Source organism: Dermochelys coriacea, chromosome 4 (genome assembly GCF_009764565.3).
Source record: "Dermochelys coriacea isolate rDerCor1 chromosome 4, rDerCor1.pri.v4, whole genome shotgun sequence".
Classification (NCBI taxonomy): domain Eukaryota; kingdom Metazoa; phylum Chordata; order Testudines; family Dermochelyidae; genus Dermochelys; species Dermochelys coriacea.
The window spans coordinates 118,572,452-118,594,903 of record NC_050071.1 but is presented as its reverse complement, the minus strand read 5'-3'; the positions used below and the strand labels follow the sequence as shown (position 1 = coordinate 118,594,903).

The 22,452-nt window shown below is 44.0% G+C and overlaps 1 protein-coding gene across 3 annotated transcripts in view; it reads right to left on the bottom strand.

The window, feature by feature from the left end:
* The window catches only part of LOC119855010 (neuronal vesicle trafficking-associated protein 1), a 112,016-nt gene that overhangs the window by 15,802 nt on the left and 73,762 nt on the right, over window positions 1-22,452 (bottom strand). Inside the window, exons 1-3 of one of the 3 annotated variants that reach the window (XM_038400370.2) lie at window positions 17,805-18,070; window positions 15,994-16,127; window positions 9,305-9,421 (exon numbers count right to left, since the gene is read on the bottom strand). In XM_038400370.2, the coding sequence (XP_038256298.1) occupies window positions 9,305-9,421; window positions 15,994-16,122 (246 nt within the window). In that variant the 5' untranslated portion in view covers window positions 16,123-16,127; window positions 17,805-18,070. Of the gene's footprint in view, window positions 1-9,304; window positions 9,422-15,993; window positions 16,128-16,917; window positions 17,675-17,804; window positions 18,071-22,452 lie in introns of those variants that run through there. The other 2 variants (XM_038400368.2, XM_043512423.1) reach the window with 2 other exon arrangements.

Genomic DNA, 22,452 nt, shown 5'->3' with positions numbered 1-22,452 from the left:
ATGCAACCCCATGGTCTGAGTGTCCCTAGCCTACGACTACCAGAAGCTGAAAATGGATGATGGGATGAATTAGTCCACGATTGCCTGTTCTGTTCTTTCCCTCTGGCATTGGCTGCTGTTGGAAGACAGGGTTCTGGGCTAAATGGACCACTGGTCTGAGCCAGTATGGCCATTCTTATGTCCAATCCTGCAATTTTACTGGGAGTTGTAGGTGCTTGACACCCTACTGAATAAGGCTTTGGGGGGCTGATTTTCAGGGGTGTTGACTATAGACATCTCTCACTGACTTCATTTGGAGCTGTGGGTGCTCAGTGCTTCTGCAGATCAGGTTCTAAATGACTTGCCCATTGTCACACAGGAAACTGGAACTGGAAATAGATCCCAGGTCTTACCATTATCCCACACTATTATAGAATATATTACCTAATCTAATTAATAATGGCATTCAAATGTGAATTTTTATTCCTGTGATGCTTGCAATTTACAACCATGCTACATTTCCAAACCGCTAATCAGAAATCTCTTGGCTCCTTCCAACCAGGTGTCTTATTGTCCTCCCATCCTGCCCCCCTCCAAGATACAAGTTACTCCTTGTATATATCCATAGAGGCATATGCAAGGAGAGGGAAAGAAAGTCCGTAAATTACAATCTGAATTCCCCTCAGTTCCACCCAATTCACTCATCCTCTCCTATAGCCTGACCAAAGCCTCATCTACCTGCCAACAGCCAAATTTCCCCTGATCACACAATAACCCTCCTTTTGATACCACAGAGCAACCCTCCAGACTCTGATCCAATCATCTGGCCAGAAATCCACTCCTCCCACACAACTAATCCTCCCCATTGCAATCCCCATCTTTACAGCAAGTCTCATCCACCGCTGCCCAGAACCCACATTCGATCCCCATGGCCACCCCCTCAAGAACAACCAATTGCCCACTGTAATTCGAGGGGTGGGAGGATAGAGGCAAAGGACAGGAACAAGCTGCTCCACATCCATGACTCCCAACTGAAACAGTCACTCTACTGCTTCCCTCCAGTAGCTTTTCATCCTCTCCCTCACCTAGGGGAGGTTCTTTTCTTCCTCCTACAGCGGTCCTGGCAACAGTTCACCCTCATCCTTTGTTCAGATGGGGGAAAAAGGTAGAAATCGTGGTACAGACACAGCTGTTCTTGTCCCCAAGGGGACTTCGCATCTCTTCTGCTCATCGCAGGCAGCTGGCGGAGTGCCTGAGGTACCGAAACAGTGGGAGTGGAGAGTGTGTGCGCGCTAGTGAGCGTGCATGCCTGAGTACTCTCCTGGGAAGCGTTTGGTTCTTCACCATTGCACAGGAGTGATTATCCCTTTAAATGATTTTTATAAGTACAAAAACAGTTCATGTAAATATTTCTATTATATTCTTTAAAAGAATCCTTTTCAGCTGGTATTAGAGAGCGCTGTGGTGTAATTCCTCAGACCGAAGAGGTGACAATATATTAAGCATACGACAGATTTCTGAATAGATTTTAAGTGAAAGTCTTGCCAGAAGCTCTGGTGGGGTGTATGAACCTTGCACTGGTGACAAAGGGGTTAAAGAGCTGCTGTGGACAAGGCTGCCCACCTCTCCAGCTGGGTCAATCGTACCAGGGGTGGAATCGGGGTTTAGAAAGCAGGAAGTTCCAGTCAACTGCAGGACAGCTCTGGGAGAGAGCAAAGAGCAGCTATACAGCTCCCAAGAGAGCTGGAAGGCTTCAGGGAACTGCCCTCAAGAAGGTCAAACTGATCCTACAAGAAGATAGCAGACTCTGGCTTACCATCCGGGCAGGATAGGTTCAACAAGCCCCAAGCAGCAGGAGGCACCTGTCAGTAATCCAAGAATTGTGGCAGAAGCCCATTATGATAATCTAGGCAAGAGATGACTAACAAGTGAACTAAGGTTCCTGCTGTGGGTACAAGTAAATGATTATGGATTTTGGAGATACTAAAGAAACAAAACTCCTGGGTTCTGACAAATTAACATAGGAAGAGGCAAATGATACACACAAAAATCAAAAAGTCTGAAAAGCAACAGATGTAATGCTACAAGATCTTCTAAATCAATCCATTCCCCTACACTACAGTTGCAAAAAACATTGTCGAAGCTGTGGTCCCCTCTCTCCTTGACTACTGCAACATCCTCCTCCCTCACTTGGCTGACATTTACCTTGCTCCCTTTCAACCAACCCAAAATGCTAATGCAAATGCTAACCAACCCAAAATGCTAATGCAAAGTTATCCACTGCTCAAACACTCTCTGCCCCTCTTCAAATCCCTTACTAGTTTCCCCTCCCCTTCAGAATTAAATTTAACCACCTTAGCTAAGAGTCAGTTTGTTTCAATGCCATGTGCAATTTAGCTCCCATCTCCGTTCTCTTCTCCTTTTACTTTCTCTTGTCCAGTTACTTGGCTTACTGCTCCTTGTGTCCTCACCTCCACACCGTCTTTCAACTAGCCCCTTTCTGCCTGAAGCCTTTCATTAACTCAGTCTATCAAGCTTCCACTCTCCCCTCCATCAAATTTTTTCCTCAAAGCACACATCCGTCAGGAGGCATACAAATCTTACTCCTCCCCTCCTAAAAACATTCATGTTAGTAAACACGGAACTAACATGGCATGCTCTAGGTTTCCCTGCTCAGCCACTTGCTTTTAGTCGCATTCCATCCCCCAGTCTATGTCTCCATATTAAGCAATTTATGTTGTAGACTCTCTGGAACAGGAACCTCGTTTCTGATTTGTCTGTAAGGTACCTAGCACACTTGATGCCACACTAAAGAGTAGTTTCAGAGTAGCAGCCGTGTTAGTCTGTATTCGCAAAAAGAAAAGGAGTACTTGTGGCACCTTAGAGACTAACAAATTTATTAGAGCATAAGTTTTCGTGAGCTACAGCTGAGCTGAGCTATAGCTCACGAAAGCTTATGCTCAAATAAATTTGTTAGTCTCTAAGGTGCCACAAGTACACTAAAGAGTGAAAACTTGTATTTACCTTTCAGCCAAGTGACTCACAACCTATACATCTGCTCCACTTACCACTGCAGGCATGTCTGTGAGGAAATACAGCAACAATGCAAAACAGTTTAGGCCACGCAGAGAAGTCTATTGTTATCCAGGAGAATTTTAGGCAGGCAGAATGTAATTACTCAAGACTAAGTCTGGCTATATCACTGCAGGTTAATGCTGTTGTAAAACATACCATGGGAATAAAGGTCAATGAACTGTTCTGACATATATGGGGTTGCAAAGAGAGAAATAATAGGATATCCTTTACCAAAGCAACAAGTTGGCAGCATGCTGTCTCAGGAAACAGGGGCTAGACACTCCAGGGAGCTGCTCGGAGAACTCGGGGGTTGGTGCATTTCTATCACTAACCTGCAGAGGGACAACAGAGCCTGCATAGGCTGGGAGGGGAATGCTAGGTGTTGCCCATTGCCAGTGGAATTGGGGAAGCTGACCCATGGCAGGCACAGCCAAGGCTTCATCACATTAAGGGCAGGTGGTAGCGATGTGCCTCACTGCCCTGGGTGCCCCAAGGAAGCGCACAGTATCCCATCCAAGTGAACTCATCTCTCCTAGTTGAGGAGCTCTTGTGATAGCACAGCCTGAGACAACACAGCCTGATGGTAAAGAGAAAGAGTCAGCCTTGAGAAAAAATGGGAACTGGAAGTCAAAGACTGAATATTCAAACCTACATTAAGTTTCAACCCATATTAATTCTGATTTACAAAACGCTTCAAACTATACATAACAGTTCTATTAAAACTGCTACAATACTGCATACGGTGTATGCTTTTGCTAGTTCAAAAGAGTAATAGGCACCTTCTTTCAGAAGGATATTTCTAACATGCTGTGTCAGATCTGGCCATATGGCCAGCACACATTGCACTGGACTTTCCCTCTAAAAACTCCCTGTAAAAAGAACTGCCTTTATGGGCACCCCTGTTCCAAGGCCCAGCCTCTTAAAGCTAAGTAAGATGGGAAATGCCTCAGAATTACTGGCTGGGCTGCAATGCATGATGGGAGAAGCAGCAAGATATTAAGTTTGCCTCTCAAAAGAGAGAGAAGGGAGGAGGCAGGACTTGGCTGGGGAGATGCTCCAGGGAAGTGAGAGTTCTGATAAAAGGCCAGCAGCAGAAGAGTCTGGGGAAGATGACAACTGGCAGGGGAAATTAGCCAGGGACCAGGTGCTTCCAGCTGGAGAGTGAGCCAGGAATGAAACCTATGAGGGGATTAGCTAAAGAATTTAGGAAGAGGCAGATAAATATAACAGGAAGTTGTCCTCGAAAACAGAGAAAGAGGGCAGTTTGAGAGTGGACAGTCTATGGCAGTGGCCTCCAACCTTTTTACGCCCAAGATCACTTTTTGAATTTAAGTGCAACCCAGGATCTACCCTGCCCCTTCCCCAAAGCTCCACCCCACTCACTCCATTCCCCCCCCCCCACTCTCCATCACTCTCTCCCCCACCCTCACTCACTTTCACTGGGCTGGGGTAGGGGGTTGAGGTTCGGGAGGGGGTGCAGGCTCTGGGCTGGGGCCGAGGGGTTCACAGGGTGGGAGGGGACTCTGACTAGGGCAGAGTGTTGGGGTGCAGGAGGGGGTGAGGGGCACCACTCCTTGAAGGGGACGTGCCCCTCTGGCCCTGGGGAGGCGGGCAGTAGGTGTGTCTGTGTGCTGCCCCGCTCTGCAAGCACAGCCCCCGCAGCTCCCATTGGCCACAGCTCCTGGTTCCCAGCCAATGGGAGCTGCAGGGCTGTGCTTGCAGAGAGGGGCAGCATGCAGAGAGAGACCTTTTCCCCCCCTTCCCCCCACAGGCTGCTTCCGGGAGCGGTGTGGGGCTAGAGTAGGTAGGGAGCCTGACTGAGCGGCAGCCCTGCCGTGCCAACAGAGATCACGATCGACCAAGAGATCCTCTAGGATCGATCGCAATCGACCCGTTGGTGACCACTGGTCTATGGCATAGGATTTAGAGTTAGGGGCTTGTAATTGAGAAGACATAGCACCACCAAATGGTGGTATTGTAACCTCTGTGACTACCAGTGGTTCTCAACTTGTGGCCTAAGCAGCACACAGCTGCGGTCCATGTGACATCCTCAGGGCCATACAGGTAGTATTGGATAGGCTGCATGTGCGGCCCACAATAGTAAATAGAACTACTGGATTACACGAACAACTGGGGAAACCCTGTGACTGTGGAGTGAAGAACCTTGTAAACTCCATGAGCAAGGACTAGGGCAGGCACTGGGGATGACAGGCCAGGGAAAGGATTATGAAGCCTGAGGAAGGGCCAAGGAAGCGTTTAAGTCTGGAGGCAGCCAGGACTATCTTTTGTTTGTAGAATGTTGCCATGTCTCAGAAAGAGAGGGACTTCTACTGAAACTGAGGCATGGGCAACCAGTTGGTGGACCAGATAAGATGTTGTTACATTCCCATTTTGCAGCTGACATTAAATCTACTAGTTCCCATTGTAAGCAAACAAACACCTTTCAATCAGTGATATTTAAAAGTGATATTGTCAACTTGATATTCAAACATGCAATAAAGCAATTGCCCCAGAGTGCCCCTCCCCATGTGTGCGATTTTACAATGGCAGTTTTACTGGGAAAAAAAATAAAAATTCTCATACTTGTTGCTCTGAGAAAGACTTTCACAAATAATATGGAGGACATGACCAAGGCACGAGTCCTGTAAATATTTACATGCATGTAACTTAAGAACTACTCATGCGAGTTTTGATTTCAGTGGAACTACTTGTGATTAAAGTGTTTACAGGTTACAGGCCTTAATGACTAGACACAAAGGCACTTAAGCACATGCTTATCTTTAAAACGAGTGCTTTGCTGAATAAGGATGGGATTACTCATGTACTTGCATGCTTTGTTGAATTGGAGCCAATGTGCCATCAAATCCACAAAGTAAAACAAAATACAGAAATACATTTTTCTTGTCTCTTTTTCAGTTACAGAAACTTTAGGTATTACGAATAGGAACAGCCAGCAAAAAGTTTTTAGATAAAACGATGTTTGCAGTATTGTTGTAGCTATGTTGGTCCCAGAGTACAAGAGAGACAAGGTGGGTGAGGTAATATCTTTTCTTGGACCAACTTCTGTTGGTGGAAAAGACAAGCTTCACAGAACTCTTCTTCATTAGAGCTCTGAAGAAGAGCTCTATGAAGCTTGAAACCTTGTCTCTTCCACCAATAGAAATTGGTCCAAGGAAAGATTTTACCTCACGCACCTTGTCTCTCTTCAGAGAGAAAGGTCATTCTTAAAATTGATTCTATTCCTTTAAGTAGATCAATAATGAAACCTTTAAGTATGTTTTATACACTTACATTTCTTCCATCTATTAAAATGGCTTAATGAAACAGCCTTTCAATTGTGCTGTAGTGTACCACTTTATTTCTGAAACTGTTGTGTGCAGCCGACAGCGTGTGCATCACTATACCAATGTTCAGTGGGAGGAATATCGAACATCTAGTGTGAAATCCTGGCTTCACTGAAGTCAATGAGTCAATCAGTCGTAACTGTTTTCAATTGAATCAGTATTTCTCTCCTAGGTGTCAATGCACCTCAATTCTGACCTGCAATAGCTTCTTCCTCTCCCCATAATTCCCACCATAGGTCTCTTCTGAGAAGAGACTGCCAGCCATGCTGAACTATGTGTAGTGATTCTATGTTGTGGACAACTTGTTGGAGTCTAGATAAAAACCTCTACATGCAATTCAACTGAAGCTGTCTTTCCAAAGGTGACAGAATAATTCCTCGTATTTCTCCACAGTAGTTCCACAGACATCTATTCACACTCTAAACTCATTTAAATTCATGTCCATGCCAGAGTGGTTACTTGCGGAAAACCAGAATAGGATTCTCATATATAGACAATGTTCATATTCTGTCCATTTTGGACACTTGAACCAAATTCTGATTTCAGTTGCATTGAAGTAACAAACAGAATCTGACTGTATATATCTAAATTAGACTATAGGGAAAAATTACCCTTTAATTCTACTCTAAAACAATTTCAGCTCTATTATAACTATGATAGTGTAGTCGGAATGCAGAGAATATATTTTATAACTTCTTATTCACTCAACTGCTGAAACAAATGAGGTATATGACATATGCACATGTTGTCGGCTTAGTTGGTCATAACGTAGAACTTTTTAAGAAGCATAGCTTTAGATCTGCACTAGTGAATCCCCAGAATACAATCTGCTTTGTCCTTATTTAAGGACTACATCTTGGAATACACATGTGAATTATTAGTAAATATGTTTGTTAATATTTTTAGTGCAACTTTATGTTTTTAGTCTGCAGAAAGCATATCCATAGCTGATGTACAATATTAAAGTCATTAAAACAGCTTCTGAAGCTTTTTCCATGCACACCAGCCAAAGTCAATATCCTACCAGTTAAATAATGCATTTTATAATTATAGCAAATATTTAACTTTCAAACAAACATCCTTTTGCTCTCTCAGAATCAGCAGCAGCAGTTAACACAATGGCTCACAATTAATAAGGACCCAGGAGAAAGCCCCATAACAATCTCTTCTTTTCATCTGAATATTTATGAAATTTCATCAATTATTCATGAACTGTTTACTACTGGGAGTGGTGAATATAACAATCGTCTCTGCTGGAGAAGCAGTCTTTTCTAAAACGTTACAAAGCAGCATAACTTAATCCTAACGCTGCTATAAGGAAATTGAGGGACATTTTTAGGGCTTGATTGTTCTGTATGAAACTACTGTTTTCTATTAAACAAACTACAATTTTCCTAACTGGTCAACCCCTCACGCCCTCCCTTCAGAAACCTAGACATACAGCCATAGTGTGATTCATCATGCAATCCCCCAGAGATACAAAAATCTTACAGAAATCTCTCTCTGATGCAGCAGTTACCTAGCAGCACTACTTAGCAACCCTGTAGTTTGAGATTATTCCCAGAGAGGTAATTGTAAAGTCATATCTAAAAGACATTTTGTTTCGTTTCAAGTATGCTTTTAACTGCTCAGCCGTGCAAATTAGAAATGCCTACACAACAATATTACAAGCAATTTACTTGTTGCTTAGAGAGGTCTTCTTTGCTCAGCTCTCTCTCAACACAGGCACAAAGACTCCAATTCCACTGTTGGCTATATGCATACAGCTTGCTTTGATTTCAGTGAAAGCTATCTGTACACTTCTGAGGGCAGCTTTTGGCCTAAAGAACTTTCAGAATCATTGTTCATGCGTGGTTGCTGTGTTCTATTCTGCATGCTAAAGAGTATGTTCTTCTCTTGACATGCCCACAAAACTCCCATTAACACCAATGGGAGTTACACATGTACATTGGGAAAAGAATATGGTTCTTTATTTCAGCCCAGCATTTGATCTCCAAACTAAACCTTAAACCTTCTAGCCATGTTTTAGTCTGTGCACTTTAAACTGCCATCACATACTAAATATTTTAAAGATGTTTTCTGAGTGAACTTAATGCCTGTGCAAGGTGCCAGACAGACAGGAAACTGAAGTTTGACGGAACAGGTACAGGAGCTTGCCTTGCTGCTGACATTTCGTCACTTTGCCTTGCTAATATGGCTCGAGGAACCCTATCCTGGGGTGGGGGTGGAGGAACGATTCAAGTCTTTTCATCCGTTAAGTCCTTTGTCTCTGTCAGACTACCTACAAAGGGAGTTACTGTGATGTGGACACATTTTCACCAAGGAATGGATTTAGACCACCCACTTTCACTGAACAGGCATCAGATAGTAAGAGTTTTCATACATCACCATACTAGGGGATAAATATGAACTAGTAACAGAGCTGTTTGCCACCAGCTTACTAATTCCCTGAGCCACCAAATCAGTGCATTCAAATTCATCAACCATTACAAGGGAAAATATTGGGGAAAAGACTGCTCCTTTAACAGAATGTGTTCGATATGGTAAAAAAATAAGCAAAAAAGAAAGTGGATGGCTGTACAGTACTTCTCCCCTAAAGCTAATGGGAGTATTAGTCACACAATGGGAGTTACATGCCCATAAGATACTCGCCAGTTAATCATGCTGAACTTCCATTGACAAACTTCAATGGGATTTTTGTCAGAGTGAAGTACCTGGATGCAAGGACTGCAAGAGTTGGTCCTAATTACTAATGCTGAGATACTGTAGTTGCACTCCATTTTTTAAAAATGTTCTGCCATATCTTTGTTTTTTTAAATCGAGGTTTTTTTGACTAGTTGGTAATTGATTGAGTGTAGTTCTGCAACAGCAATTGAGTTATTAACAGCATAGATAGCCTTGCTTACCTTAAATCTTTCCGAAACTCCTTCAGTTATGCTGATTGTGAATTCAGCTATTTTGGGGGTACGAAATTTTCCTTTCTTGCGATCAGGTTCATATTCTGTTTTCGTTTTGACCACAACCTTATCAAAAACATCAGCAAAAAAGCTATTACTAATTAGATCTGCACATCCTAAGGCTTATTTCCCCAAAACACCTAGCTTTGCACTGGACATGGGAGTATTCTTGATCATAGCTTTACATATGAAATAATGTAAGTTTCCCAATGCAATTAAAAGGATACCATTGTCACATTCTGAGGTGCAATCTGGACTGGTGAGGAGTTGTCACCACCTGCTCTGTAACCTTGGGTGCCTCACAATGCTTTTCTGTTGTAACTTCCAACCTGGGCTGCTCATAACTAGCCTACCAACATGCAGATCACACTCTGATTGTCTGGGTGCTAGACAGCCCTGACCCCAGCAACCTGTCAACAACCTAGTTCTGGCTTTCATCAGTCTGGGTTACTACTTGCAGGGTGACCCCAACACACTCCTAGTCCCAAGTTTTCCCAAAACTGTGTGCTCTGCAATGCCCAGCTCTCTCCTGGAAAGTTCAGAGAAATAATATTGTTTGTTTATTCCTCTAAAGACACAAAACATCACAGCTTATTAAGCTAACCAGGGTAAATACACACTTCCCTTTAAAACACAGCACTGAGTAAAAATGAAAAAAATTAACAAAATAAACATAGGTTAAGTGAGTTCAAGTATAAGGAAAGAAGACAGAAAGAGTTACACAAGTAAAACAAAACTAAAGCCTAAAACTTAATCTAACAAGATACAAGCTTTATTCAAGATAGTTCCTCTCACCAGCAGGGGTGCTGGAACAATTTTTATAGTGGGAATCCTGAGAGCCACTGAACCAAACTGTAAACTCTGTATATAATGGAAGCCATGGGTTGCTGCAGCGCCCCCCACACCCTATTCTAGCACCTATGCTAACCAGTCATTCTTCCTCAAACCATGGCTGACTTTCCCTCAGTCAGGACCTTCCACAAAAAATACAAGGCACTGGCTTCCCTTGTCTTATTAGATGAAAGATCTTTGCCTAAGCAGGTTTCTCACCTATATTCAATTCCAAACCCCTCCCCCCCCCCCATCTTGGGTTTAAGGCCCATCTTTCTCAACTTGCAACTCTGGCCTCTTGTGTCAGTCTAGTGGTGGGTGCCAGTGCTGGGTGCCAAAGATGGCTTCCATCTTTACTTCTATTTTCCAAAGTCCAATGAACTTGTTTCAAGAGGAAGGATGACCTCATACTGTTCTTCCCTTCCTGTGGGCTTCCCATCCCCCGGGTGATTTCTATGTAAATTGGACTTCTATTGTTTGATTCCACCATGCTTAATTTACATAGGGACAGGTTGACAGCTGTGACAGTCCCTCCTATCTGGGCATGCATTCATAAAAGATCTTACATGATGCATTAATATTGCATTCAATTGCTTATCACTTGAGGTACAGCTTCCTTGTCTTTATAGGCCAGTATGAAATGGATTCTTCTGAAAAGTAATACCAGACCAAGCTTCTCTCTCTTGCTGGGTGTAGTAGATACCATCCTGTCTTCTCTCCCACTTGTTAGTGTGTTTTCCTCCACATCTTGTTAGCTTGATGGGCCTGTTTACTGCTTATATGTAAATTGATGGAAACACAAACTCCTTTGTTCAAGATACACCAGCTTAACAACTCCCCAACACACCTGGTTTACACACAGTTCGTTATAATTGCAGCACAGATTCATAATTCTTAATACACATTGCATACATACATCATGCAAGAATATTAATGATGAGTGAGTTATTAGTTTTCAAATGATACCTCATAAGGCATATTTTGTGCAAAGATTTTTACAATACTGTAGTGTGTAAATGCAGGGGTGCTTTGGGTCACAACCACCAAGAAATTTTTTGAATTCATTTTATTACTTTCACTGGCATCAGACATAGCACTGATGCTAACTAAGTAATTCTTCCTATTACACATCATTCCCTCATTGAGGGCATGAAAATTAAAATATCCTTCCTATCAATTTTACCTTTTTTCAACTAGCAAATACAGATGAATTTCCCTTCCATGTATTTTTGAGGAAGCTGAAGGGAGCATATAATTAGAAGACTATTCCACAAATGATTGGTTTTGTTTAAACGCCGCGTTCCTAGGTTGCTACATTTTATTTGTGCATAGGGGTGTATGTGCATGTAAGCACATCAGAAATGCAGTTGGTTAGTTCAATCCACTATTGGTCAAGATCAAATATGATGTGATGCTGATTTTTTTCCCCATTCCTTTAGTATATTTTAAGAGCAGATATAACTGTCACAGTTCAGGGCAACTGCACCTGTATTTCCCCTCACTGGTCCGGCAAGGGCACCTACTCTCAGGCTTTCAGCTTCCCGGCTGTTGTTCTTCTGGGTGACGATCCACATCTCTCTCCCTTTTGACTGGGGTATTTCCAGGCAGCACAGTTCTCTGCCTTCACTGTGTTACTCCCAGCACAGACAGGTTGCCCAAGGACACCTACTTGCTTTCTCTTCAGAGACTGTTACCAGGTGTAATTGCTACCATTATAAGATACCACACAACACTTCCTATGCAAGCTTATGTTATTCTTAAGGTAAAAAAGCACTACAGAGGAAATATACTAAAAAAACAATAAAAGTACCTATACACATTTTAATAAGCTTACTAGAGATCACCCTAACATGGAGTCTGTCAGGAGCAGTCCTTCAACTCCTCACCCAAGGGGATTCCTTCTAGTTACAAGCTCATCACAGCTTCAGCTCAGAACAAGCACCCAGTCTTATGGGGCCTCATTAGGCCCAGTCCTTCCAATCCTTCCCAAAGGATTGGGGCCCACTCTGGACCAGGGCCCTGTCTGTTTACTGGATCAGGAAGAAGGCCAAGAGCCAGTTTAAAACCATGCTGTTTATCCCAAAATTCTTCCTTTGTTTGTTGGTCCCTGGAAAATCCAGTTTGAACTAGCATCTGTGCACCTTTCTGGGGAGGAAGCTGTGGAAGCGGGCTTCAAAAGGCTGATAACAGAGACAGTACATTACCCTCCCCCTCCTTACAAGAGAAGATGCACAACACATACACAACTGCATTTTTAGTACAATGTACCCCAAAAGGTAGTAACCCAAATTCAATACGATTTAGCTTAATTCAATAAAGTTTATCTTAATTCCATAAGGTTTGTTCAGGATATTGTCAGTCTGTCACAGTGGTCATCTCTATCAGCTTCAGGGGAATTCAACTAGTGAGGTTTGAAACCAGAGATTGACTGGATCAGAGAGTCAATTAAGAGGCAAGTTTAAAAAAAAAAAAAAAAAAGAGTGGATGACAACATAGCAACAATAGCAGTATTCTTTCACAGTAGCATTCTAGGACTGAAAGAAGTGTAGGTCCATCCACCTACCTATCTACATACTATATTCTGCATCTATGCTGCGTTCAAGTGTCAGGCTAACTTTTTTAAAAAAATATTTACCTATGGTAGTTAGCTGCACACAGGCCTTCTCCGTAAAGAGGCTCCTGAAATCCCATAAGGCCCTAAAAGCCCCAAACAACTCCATCTCATCATCATATCCTTAAAATATTCCATACCTCAGTTACGTCTCTATTAATCTCTTGTATTCTAGTGAATACAAATCTAGATTCCTTTATTCCTTCAAAGTTATAGTTCATCATCTTCTGGGCCCATTTTCAATCTTCTACAACTTTTTCCAATATCCTCTCTATAGCATCGCATTCAAAACAGGGCACAATCCTTCCTTTGTACAAAGCCTTAAGGATCTGTTCCGTATTTTGTCATCTTCCAAAGAATATCAAACTCTGTATCCTTTTTGGTTTTAGGGACCAATACTGTCATTAGATGAAACCCACTGATGTCAGTGGGAACTATACATCTCTGAAAGCAGAACTGTGACACTTAAGCCAGACACTGAACTGAAAGCTTTGGGTTTGCCTACTTTCTCAGCCAGCTCCTTCTCTGAAACAGTGTCTTGAACATGTGATGGTTTGGGCCCAATTCCACAAAACATACACAATATCTTTAGAATATTATATAGATGTGCTTAGTTTTGGAAACTAGTTTCCAAACATCCTGTATTCATTTTGATTATAATTATGTTCAATGGCATCATGGGAGTTAATTGGTCTTGGGATTTCCCTCCCCCCCACCCCCCTTTCATCATATTGCATAATTGCAAAAAGAAAAGCAGTACTTGTGGCACCTTAGAGACTAACAAATTTATTAGAGCATAAGCTTTCATGAGCTACAGCTCACTTCATCGGATGCTGTAGCTCACGAAAGCTTATGCTCTAATAAATTTGTTAGTCTCTAAGGTGCCACAAGTACTGCTTTTCTTTTTGCGAATACAGACTAACACGGCTGCTACTCTGAAACCTGCATAATTGCAGGCATTCAAAAAAAAAAATCACATCCAACTGACAGTGAACATAGTTGTAGCTGCCTGGTTATATAATGTTTTCTTTTGTTTAACATAACCAAAAGTATACTTAAATCAATTCAGCCTTTAATTTAGAAATTGTCAAAACCATCAAATTCTTAGCATTAGTCATTACTGTTCATGAAGGTTTTATGCTTCACTGCAACACCAGAGCGTTGTAACTGCATAATAAGCTTGGATATGTGAAATATGTAACTTATATTTATTACACAAGACTATACTGCTACTTCAGAATTTGATTTCTGTCAATCTTTTCTTCTCCTGGCATCTTTAATATGAGCTCTATTAAAAAATAAAACATTTAAGTCTGTATCAGTGGCCTACAAGCTAAGAAGCATCTTACCTGGCTGGGCACAAAAGAGACCCATTGAGGCCTGTAAAATACTCTTCTACTCATTGTAAATAATTGCACAAAGGAAAGGGGAAAACACACACACACACACACAGGGGAAAGAAGAAATGCTAACCAAATGTTTGAGTCCTCTGTTCGGGTCCATAATTTACCCTTGGTTCTGCTCACACAACTCCTGTTGTCTGCAGTGGGAGTTCTGCCCAGTGCTACTTGACCACGTACTAATCAAAGAACAACTTCCAGTAGTGACAAACTTAGCACAGCTCTTACTGGATTAACCACAGTGGCTCCATTTTAATTAATCTGCATCCTGTGGACCACAGGGGTTCCTGCTTCAAGGCTCTGCTTAGCAGCTGAGTAATACACACTCAGCAAGTTTGGCCTCTGGATGCAGGACCCTGCTAACTGGTTGTCTGCTCACCAACTGGCAGACACAGTCAGCCACAACAATAATTTTAAAGCCTTTGAGTCCAATTCTCAGTACAGAAATTACATACATGTAACTGAGGGCAGAAATGGGCTCTAGGGCTTTGAAGCCAATGTTATGGACTAATCCCCTCTAAAGTGCCTGCAAAGTGACGACCACATACTATACAGAAATGTCAATGGAGGTTACACCCATGTAATGGAGGGTATAAATAGACCCTTATTGTCTACCATACATGAACGTTTACACAATTTTACAGATATTCTTTATCTCTAGGGTAAGAGCACATTAGATTTTCAAGATATGCAACCTCTACCTACCATTTATCTAAGAAAAGAACTAAGCCTTCCAAGATTATGAAGCAAAAACTCACCATGAAATTTGTTATCATATATATTTAGTGAACATTTCCAGTTCAAGTTTATGGCTGCTTATATTTTTTTTCAGAAGGTATCAACACCAGAGCCCAGTAAGATTTTAAGTTATACAAATGGAATACAAAACACAAAACTGTTTTCTTGTATCTGTTCCGTTATGTCCCATAACTGATATGTATTATCAGATTATTTGTGCGGGGAATGAAAAAATGTCTTGAGGTTTCTGTATTTGCCCTTCTGCATCAAAGTTTGAATAATCAGGCTTTGCATAAGGGACCATTAAACAGCGGTCAGGGAGGTGGAATACAAGCCTCTCCCCCAAGTGGGCAGGATAGGGGGTGGCAGTACAACCTTTCTTTGATCCACACTCCAGCCTATGGGCTGGAACAGCAGATACTAATTCACACACCCTATTCAGGAGTTTTGGACCACAGAATCTGTTAATTATGCATCTAGTAGCCCAGTCATTATCCCATCCACAACTTCCCCTTTCCGGTTGGCGTATCAGCACGGAGCCCCTTCTGAGACACACAAATGGTGCGGAAGTTCCCCGTGTGGCTGTCCTGCCTGAGCCCACCCTGTGGAGTTCTAAAGCAATGCTACCACATTGTAGGAGGTCTTATAGCCAGCAGGATACATTTCACCCACAATGAATTTTCACAGCTGCCTTACAGATTCTGAAGATAAGGGCATACAATGAAAAGAGTGACAACACACATCACAGATACTGTATCCCGAAAGCAACAAAGAAATCTAAATGTACTTATCACTGATTTTTTCAGTACCATCTAACCCTATAATACGTGTTTTAATGATAACGAATGGCATTTAAATGAAAAAAAAATCAGTTTTACTGAAATGTTTATGATGATCATTGGCTTAATTATTATTTTTTTTCCTCAAGAAGAAATAGTCACTCCTTAAAATGCCCTCTAATAAATGGAGTTTTCTAAATGGCCTATTACACAAACGATTCTCCTGTTTGAGAGAGATTGGGTGTGATTCTCTGTGGTGGAAACTGAAGCCTACTGTACCTTATCAGGAGGTGGGAACTGTAGCTGATTGACATCCAGGGGTGTGATCAAGGGGATAGTGTCAAATCCATCCTCCAAAAGGGGCTGCTTTGTGCTCTTCTCACTGAAATTATTCCCTAGTTTCACCATCCTTCCTGGATTCAAAAAAAAAAAAAAAAAAGTCCTACAAGCACACACACACACAAAAATGAAAACCTTAACATAGTGATAGGTCTTAAACTCATATTGCACCAAAAATATGCCCCAAACACACAAATCCTAAAACACGTTTTGGTTTTGGTTTTTTCTCCAGGCAAAATTTCTTCTGTTGATCTCAAGTGACCTAATTCCACTTTTTTACATCGCTATTACTTTCTGAACTGTCATTAGGAAGGCATAGGCTATAATTGTGTCACAGTTTGGGATGGCGTGGGGGTTGGGGGATTTTTTTTTTGTTTGTTTTTTTAAAACAGAAGACTAATTAAAACCCTGTATTCCTTCCCAGTCCAAGGGTGAATGGCATCCTCTCCAGAGCGCTTTCTGGAAGCCCTGAACAACATCCAAGTGGAAATGCAACATCTTTCTATGTTATTTATCCATCCATCCATCCATCCATCCCCGCAGTCCCCTCCATCCACACAGCCCCTTTCACTGCATCTCTCCATCTCCATCGACACGGCTCCCCCCCCCCCCCGTCCATCGATCCATTTCCACAGTCCCCGTCTCTGCATCTCTCTCTGTCCAGCGACATCGCCCCCCCTTCTCCGCATCCATCCCTTCTCGGCTGTCTCTGAACGTGCCCATCTCCAGGAGAGGGCAGAGCGCAACGAGGAGCCCTCCAGCGTCCTTCCCCACCACGAGATGCTGGGCATGAAGCTCTCCTCCCCTCTCCCAAATAGCAGCAGCCGAAATAGTCGCTACCTACGGGAGCAGGCTTGGACTTACCCCAGCTGCTCCTCTGCCTTTTCCCTTTGTGCGGGGCCGGTGGGTGGGTGCCAGGTAGGGGATGCTCCGAGCCCGTCTGTTCCAGCTCTCGGAAATGGCGGAGCTGCTCGGACGGCTCTCCGGAGCGGCTTGGGGCGGGGTGCAGGGAAAGGATCGATCGCGGATGGGTTGCCTCGGGGTTAATGAGCTCGTGCGCGTTGCTGGCAGCAGCGGCAGCAGCGGCAGCGCCTCCGCCTTGACGCATCCGCCGCGTGTCTTAGGGCACATCCGAGCAGCAGCACAAAGGGGCCCCGGGGGGCGGGGGAGGCGCACTTCGAGCTCCCCCGGCGCCGGCTACTGGCGCCGCTGTAGGGGGGTTGCCAGGCTCCCCCTGCAGCAGCGCTGCGAAGGGGCGCAGTTCCCCTGGCAAGGTCTGGGGCGGCGCGAAGGGGCTGCATGGCTCCCACCAGGGTAGCCGTGGCCTGGAGCCGCGTCGCTTTTCCCTCCTCCTCGAGGTCAGGAGGGGAGCGCCGGGCGGTACAAGCGGGCGGGGAGGGGACAGTGACCTCGCGAGGCAGCCCTACAAGCGGGCTGGGCAGAGCGGGGGGGCTGCGCGGCCCAAGCAGGGGGGCGGGCTGGGGGCGTCGCTCCCCCCAGGCTGCCGGTGGAGCTGCAGGTCCCTGCCCGCTCCGCCGGCAGGAGGCGCGGTGCAAAGGGGCGGGGGGCTTTGTTCCCGAGTCGCTCTCTCCCGGGGGCGTGCGGCGCTCCCCGAGCCTGCCCCCTCCTAGAGGGCGATGCGGCGGAGCCGCGTTGTGGCCGGGGAGCAGAGGGAGGGGCGCCTTGGCCCCCATCTCTCCACTCTGCTGACTCAGCCCCTTAGCACGGAGAAGCCCCCCCGGGGCTCGCACCTGTGAGCCGCTGCCTCCGAACACACCCCGGAGCCAGGCGCCCGCGCTGCTCGCTCTTCGCCTTAGACGGGGGTTGGGGGGGGGGGGGGGGTCAAAAACGCTGCAATCTATAATGAAGAAGGAAAATCTGCGCTAAATAAGCCGCCCCGTGCGCCCTGCTCGCTGGTGCAGCCAATCGATCATTTTAATTGCATTGTTTTCCTGGGCCCTGGTAATTGGGAGGGCGCGATTCGGCTTTCCTGGCCCTGCTTGCTTTGCTGCCGATGGACTAGGCATAAGTATTTCAGCACCTGCACAACCTCCTCAATGTCAGAGCCAAGTCAAAAAGCGAGAGGAGGCCCCAGGGAGGGGAGACAGCCCAAGGCAATGGGCCACCTTATAACCTCAAGCTGTCGGATAACAGGTTTCAGAGTAGCAGCCGTGTTACTCTGTATTCGCAAAAAAGAAAGAGTACACGTGGTAGCTGGAGATTTTAGGATTTTTGTGCTTCATGGTTTGGACAGTTAACTTTGCCCTTAAGTATTTTCCCCCATCCCCAACTGGCAAACAGATCTGCCCTTCACATTAGTAAAACACAGGAAGGTCAAAACAAACAGAAAACTAACTCTTGTATCGAAGTCCTTGGCACTCCAAGGCAGACACAAATCATAAAGCCCAAGCAAGAGGCCATTTTGGGTGGGGAAATGCCTTTCAGGTGCACTTTCCTTCTGTCTTCTGTAACCCCAGGCAACCAGTGTGCACTGCTTGTAATCTTGCAGGTGCAGCACCTTGCAGAAAGCAAATGTAGGCATCCTGAGGAATACTGATCTACGTATTAGGAAGTCACTGAGGGGATGGAGAGGATAGAACAAGGTTGCTTAGCTAAGATCCACTGACAAAAATCAAAGTCCACCCTCCAAAACAAGACACCGCTCACAATTGATCTTTATAATATGATCATCCCTCTCCTTTCTTGTGTGCTTGGTTTATGCTGTAGGTTTACACTCATTTCATATGATGAAGATTTTCTTTGTCACCATAACGGCTAGAGACTAGTTACGTGCCTAACTCCCATTGATTTCAGTATCTTTGAGGATCTGGACCTAAGGGTTTATCTATATTTGGGAGTGGGCCATCAGTTCTCAGAAATGGGGATAATAATATGTTGTGAGGATAAATACAAGATGCTTTGAGATCTACTGATGAAAAGTGCTATATGAGAGCTGGGTATCATTACCATTCAAGTGCAAACAAGGAAAGCTGCTATTTGCGCTGGGTGAGTTTACCAAGGGTAAGTTCAAGTGGTAAAATCAGTTATTCACTGTTGGTAGCTGAGTTGAAGCTACTCCCAAAGATGAACAAGACTTTAATTTTAAATGAAAGCTGCTATTTTTATTCAAGGTGGTGGCGGCATATTCACACTGGTGGGATACATGCTATTGCTTCCACTGTGCTGTTGAAATTCAAGATCCTCCTGGAAAGCACTACCTGTTAGGGGCAGACACGCCTGCTTTTGTGGCATCAATAGTTTGTCCCAGTACGTCCCTTGGCCCGAGCTGCTTCCAGCAGCTCCCATTGGCCTGGAGCAGCGAACCGTAGCCACTGGGAGCCGTGATCGGCCAAACCTGTGGATGCGGCAGGTAAACAAACAGGCCCGGCCCACCAGGAGCTTTCCCTGCATAAGCGGCGGAACAAGTTTGGGAACCACCGGTTTAGAGCTAATGTTAATAAAGAACTCTGTGATCTCTACTACCCAAAATTTCGTCTTTTCCACAGCTAGCTGCCCTTGCCCAGAACAAATTCACATTTTTAAATTCTATAAATCCCCTATTTTTTATTGTTTAGTGGCATTAGAGTTAGTAGTGTTAGGTATGTAATGGTGCAAAAGACTTGGGGTGGGATTTTTATAAATGCTCAGCATTGGCCTACCTCCCCTCTTGACTTCAAGGGAAGCATTGTTAGGCTAGTGTTGAACGCTTATGAAAATCCAACTCTTCGTTTTCATTTGGGCCAGGGCTCTTGGACCACTTTCGTCATGGCCAAACAATCAATTTGTAAGTACCTAGAGGATAATAAGATTATAAGGAACAGCTGGCATGGATTTGTCAAGAACAAATCATGCCAGACCAACCTAATTTTCTTCTTTGGTAGGGTTGCTGGCCTAGTGAATAGGGAGAAGTGGTAGATCTGATATTGATTTTAATAAGGTTTTAGACACAGTCCCACATAAGATTCTCATAAGCAAGCAAGGGAAATGTGATCTAAAACAGTTCTTCTCAACCAGGGTTACATTACCTCTGGGGGTACGTAGAGGTCTTTCAGGGCGTACATCAACCAGTCTAGATATATGCCTTGTTTTACAACAGGTTACATAAAAAGCACTAAGTCAGTACAAACTAAAATTTCATATCAAGAATGACTTGTTTATACTGCTCTATATACTATACACTGAAACGTAAGCACAATATTTGTATGCTAAAAATGAGAACATAAGTAATTTTTCAGTAATAGTGTGCTTTGACACTTTTGTATTTTTATGTCTGATTTTGTAAGCAAGTAGTATTTAAGTGAGGTGAAACTTGAGGGTACGCAAGACAAATCAAACTTCTGAAAGGGGTATCGTAGTCTGGAAAGGTTGAGAGCCACTGGTCTAAAAGAAATTACTATAAGGCAAGTGCAAAACGGGTTGAAAAACTATTCTCAAATTGCAGTTACCAGTGATTCGCTGTCAAACTGAGAGGGCGTATCTATTGGGGTCCTGCAGGGGTCAGTCCGGAGTCCAGTACTATTCAATATTTTCATTAATGACTTGGATAATGGAGTGGAGAGTATGCTTATAAAATTTGTGGACGACATCAGGCTGGGGGGAGTTGCAAGCACTTTGTAGGAAAGGATTAAAATTCAAAACATCCTTGACTAATTGGAGAATTGGTCTGAATTCAGCTAGATGAAATTCAATAGAGTGCAGGGCCCCCAGGACATAGGTGCCGAGTTTCTAGCTGCTGGGGGGGGTGCTCCGCCCAGGCCCCACCCCCATTCCACCCCTTCCCCAAGGCCCCAGCCCTGCCTCTGCCCCGCCCAGTTCTGCCCCCGAGCGCGCTGCACCCTCGCTCCTCCCCCCCAGCGCCTCCAGACGCCGTAGGACCTGGGAGGGAGTGGGAGGCGATGATTGGCGGGGCCAATCAGCGGGCAGGAGGTGCGGGAGAGGAGGGAAGGTTGGTAGGGGGGCTCCTCCTTGCCCCCCCCAGCCACCCGTCTCACCTCCCTGCCTGCCTCCTCACAAACGCGGGACCCCCCCCAAAGTGCAGGACTTGGGGCGGTCGCCCCGATTCACCATACCCTAGGGATGGCTCTGAGCAAAATATTCCCTTAGGAAGGAAAAATCAAATGCACAACTACAAAATGGGGAATAACTGGCGAGGTGGCAGTACTGCTGAAAAGGATCTGGAGTTTATAGAGGATCACAAATTGAATAAGTGTCAACGATGTGATGCAGCTGCAAAAAAAGGCTCATATTCTGGGGTATATTAACAGGATTGTCATATGTAAGACACAGGAAGTAACTGTCCTGCTGTAGTCAGCACTGGTGAGGCCTCAGCTGGTAAACTGTGTCCAATTCTGGGCACCATACTTTGGGAAAAATGTCAATAAACTGGAGAGAGTCCAGAGATGAGCAACAAAAATTATAAAAGGTTTTTAGGATCCACAGGATACTCCTAAACCAGCATAGAGTATTTTTATGGTAAGTGAAATTTTGGGCCTAACCTGCTTGTCCTTATCTCTTTCAATCACTGGCAGATCACGTCTGATCTTTGTTTTGGGGGGGGGGAAAAAACCCTAAAAAATTAGGTGTATCTCAGAGTACTACAACAGCAGCAGCATTTACATTATACATTGTGCTATTTTCTTTGGCAATCTTGCATGTACAGAATATCCAGATCCATGCTCCATGTTCTGACAAATATGGCCACTGTTCACGTCTTACCTCTGGCTAAGTATAGGTTACCTGTGAGGTTTGTTCTGGTTCTCTAATCCAAGATGGGATTCTAATTATTTTTTTCTTTATAGGTTACTGGACTAAGACTCAGGAGACACTCGCTGTGCCTCCTTTTGGACCCTTTATCCATCTGGTCTATATCGACTGTACGCTCTTTGAAGCAGGAACTGTCTCTCATTCTTCATAGAATGGAAAGTGCAATGGGATCTGATCTGGGTTAGGGCTGCTGTGTGCTACCATAATACAAATATTAAATACAAATAACCCAGAACAATGACTAAGACTAGTATCAAATTAATTTTAATTTGCTAAAACTGGACGTTCTAAATAATCTAGCCAACATATGCATTAGCAAGAAATACAATTAATATAACATATACTTGTATTCCTAATAATCTATTTGTGATTGACGGAATCCAAAATTACATATAGACCCACAATATTGTATGCCTGCAATACATACAGTATTACAAGATGGGGCAGTTAGGGTTACAGCTTTGTTTGAACTGAAAAGCATATTACCATACTTATTCCTCAGTCAAAAATTGTATGGCTGTTACGTTACTAAGATGTATGCTACATGTTTAACAAAATGCTGTATACATAATATATGAGAGGGAATTGCAATTCCCACTGAGCTGTGTTCTCCCACACAGTGTTGCAATGGATAAA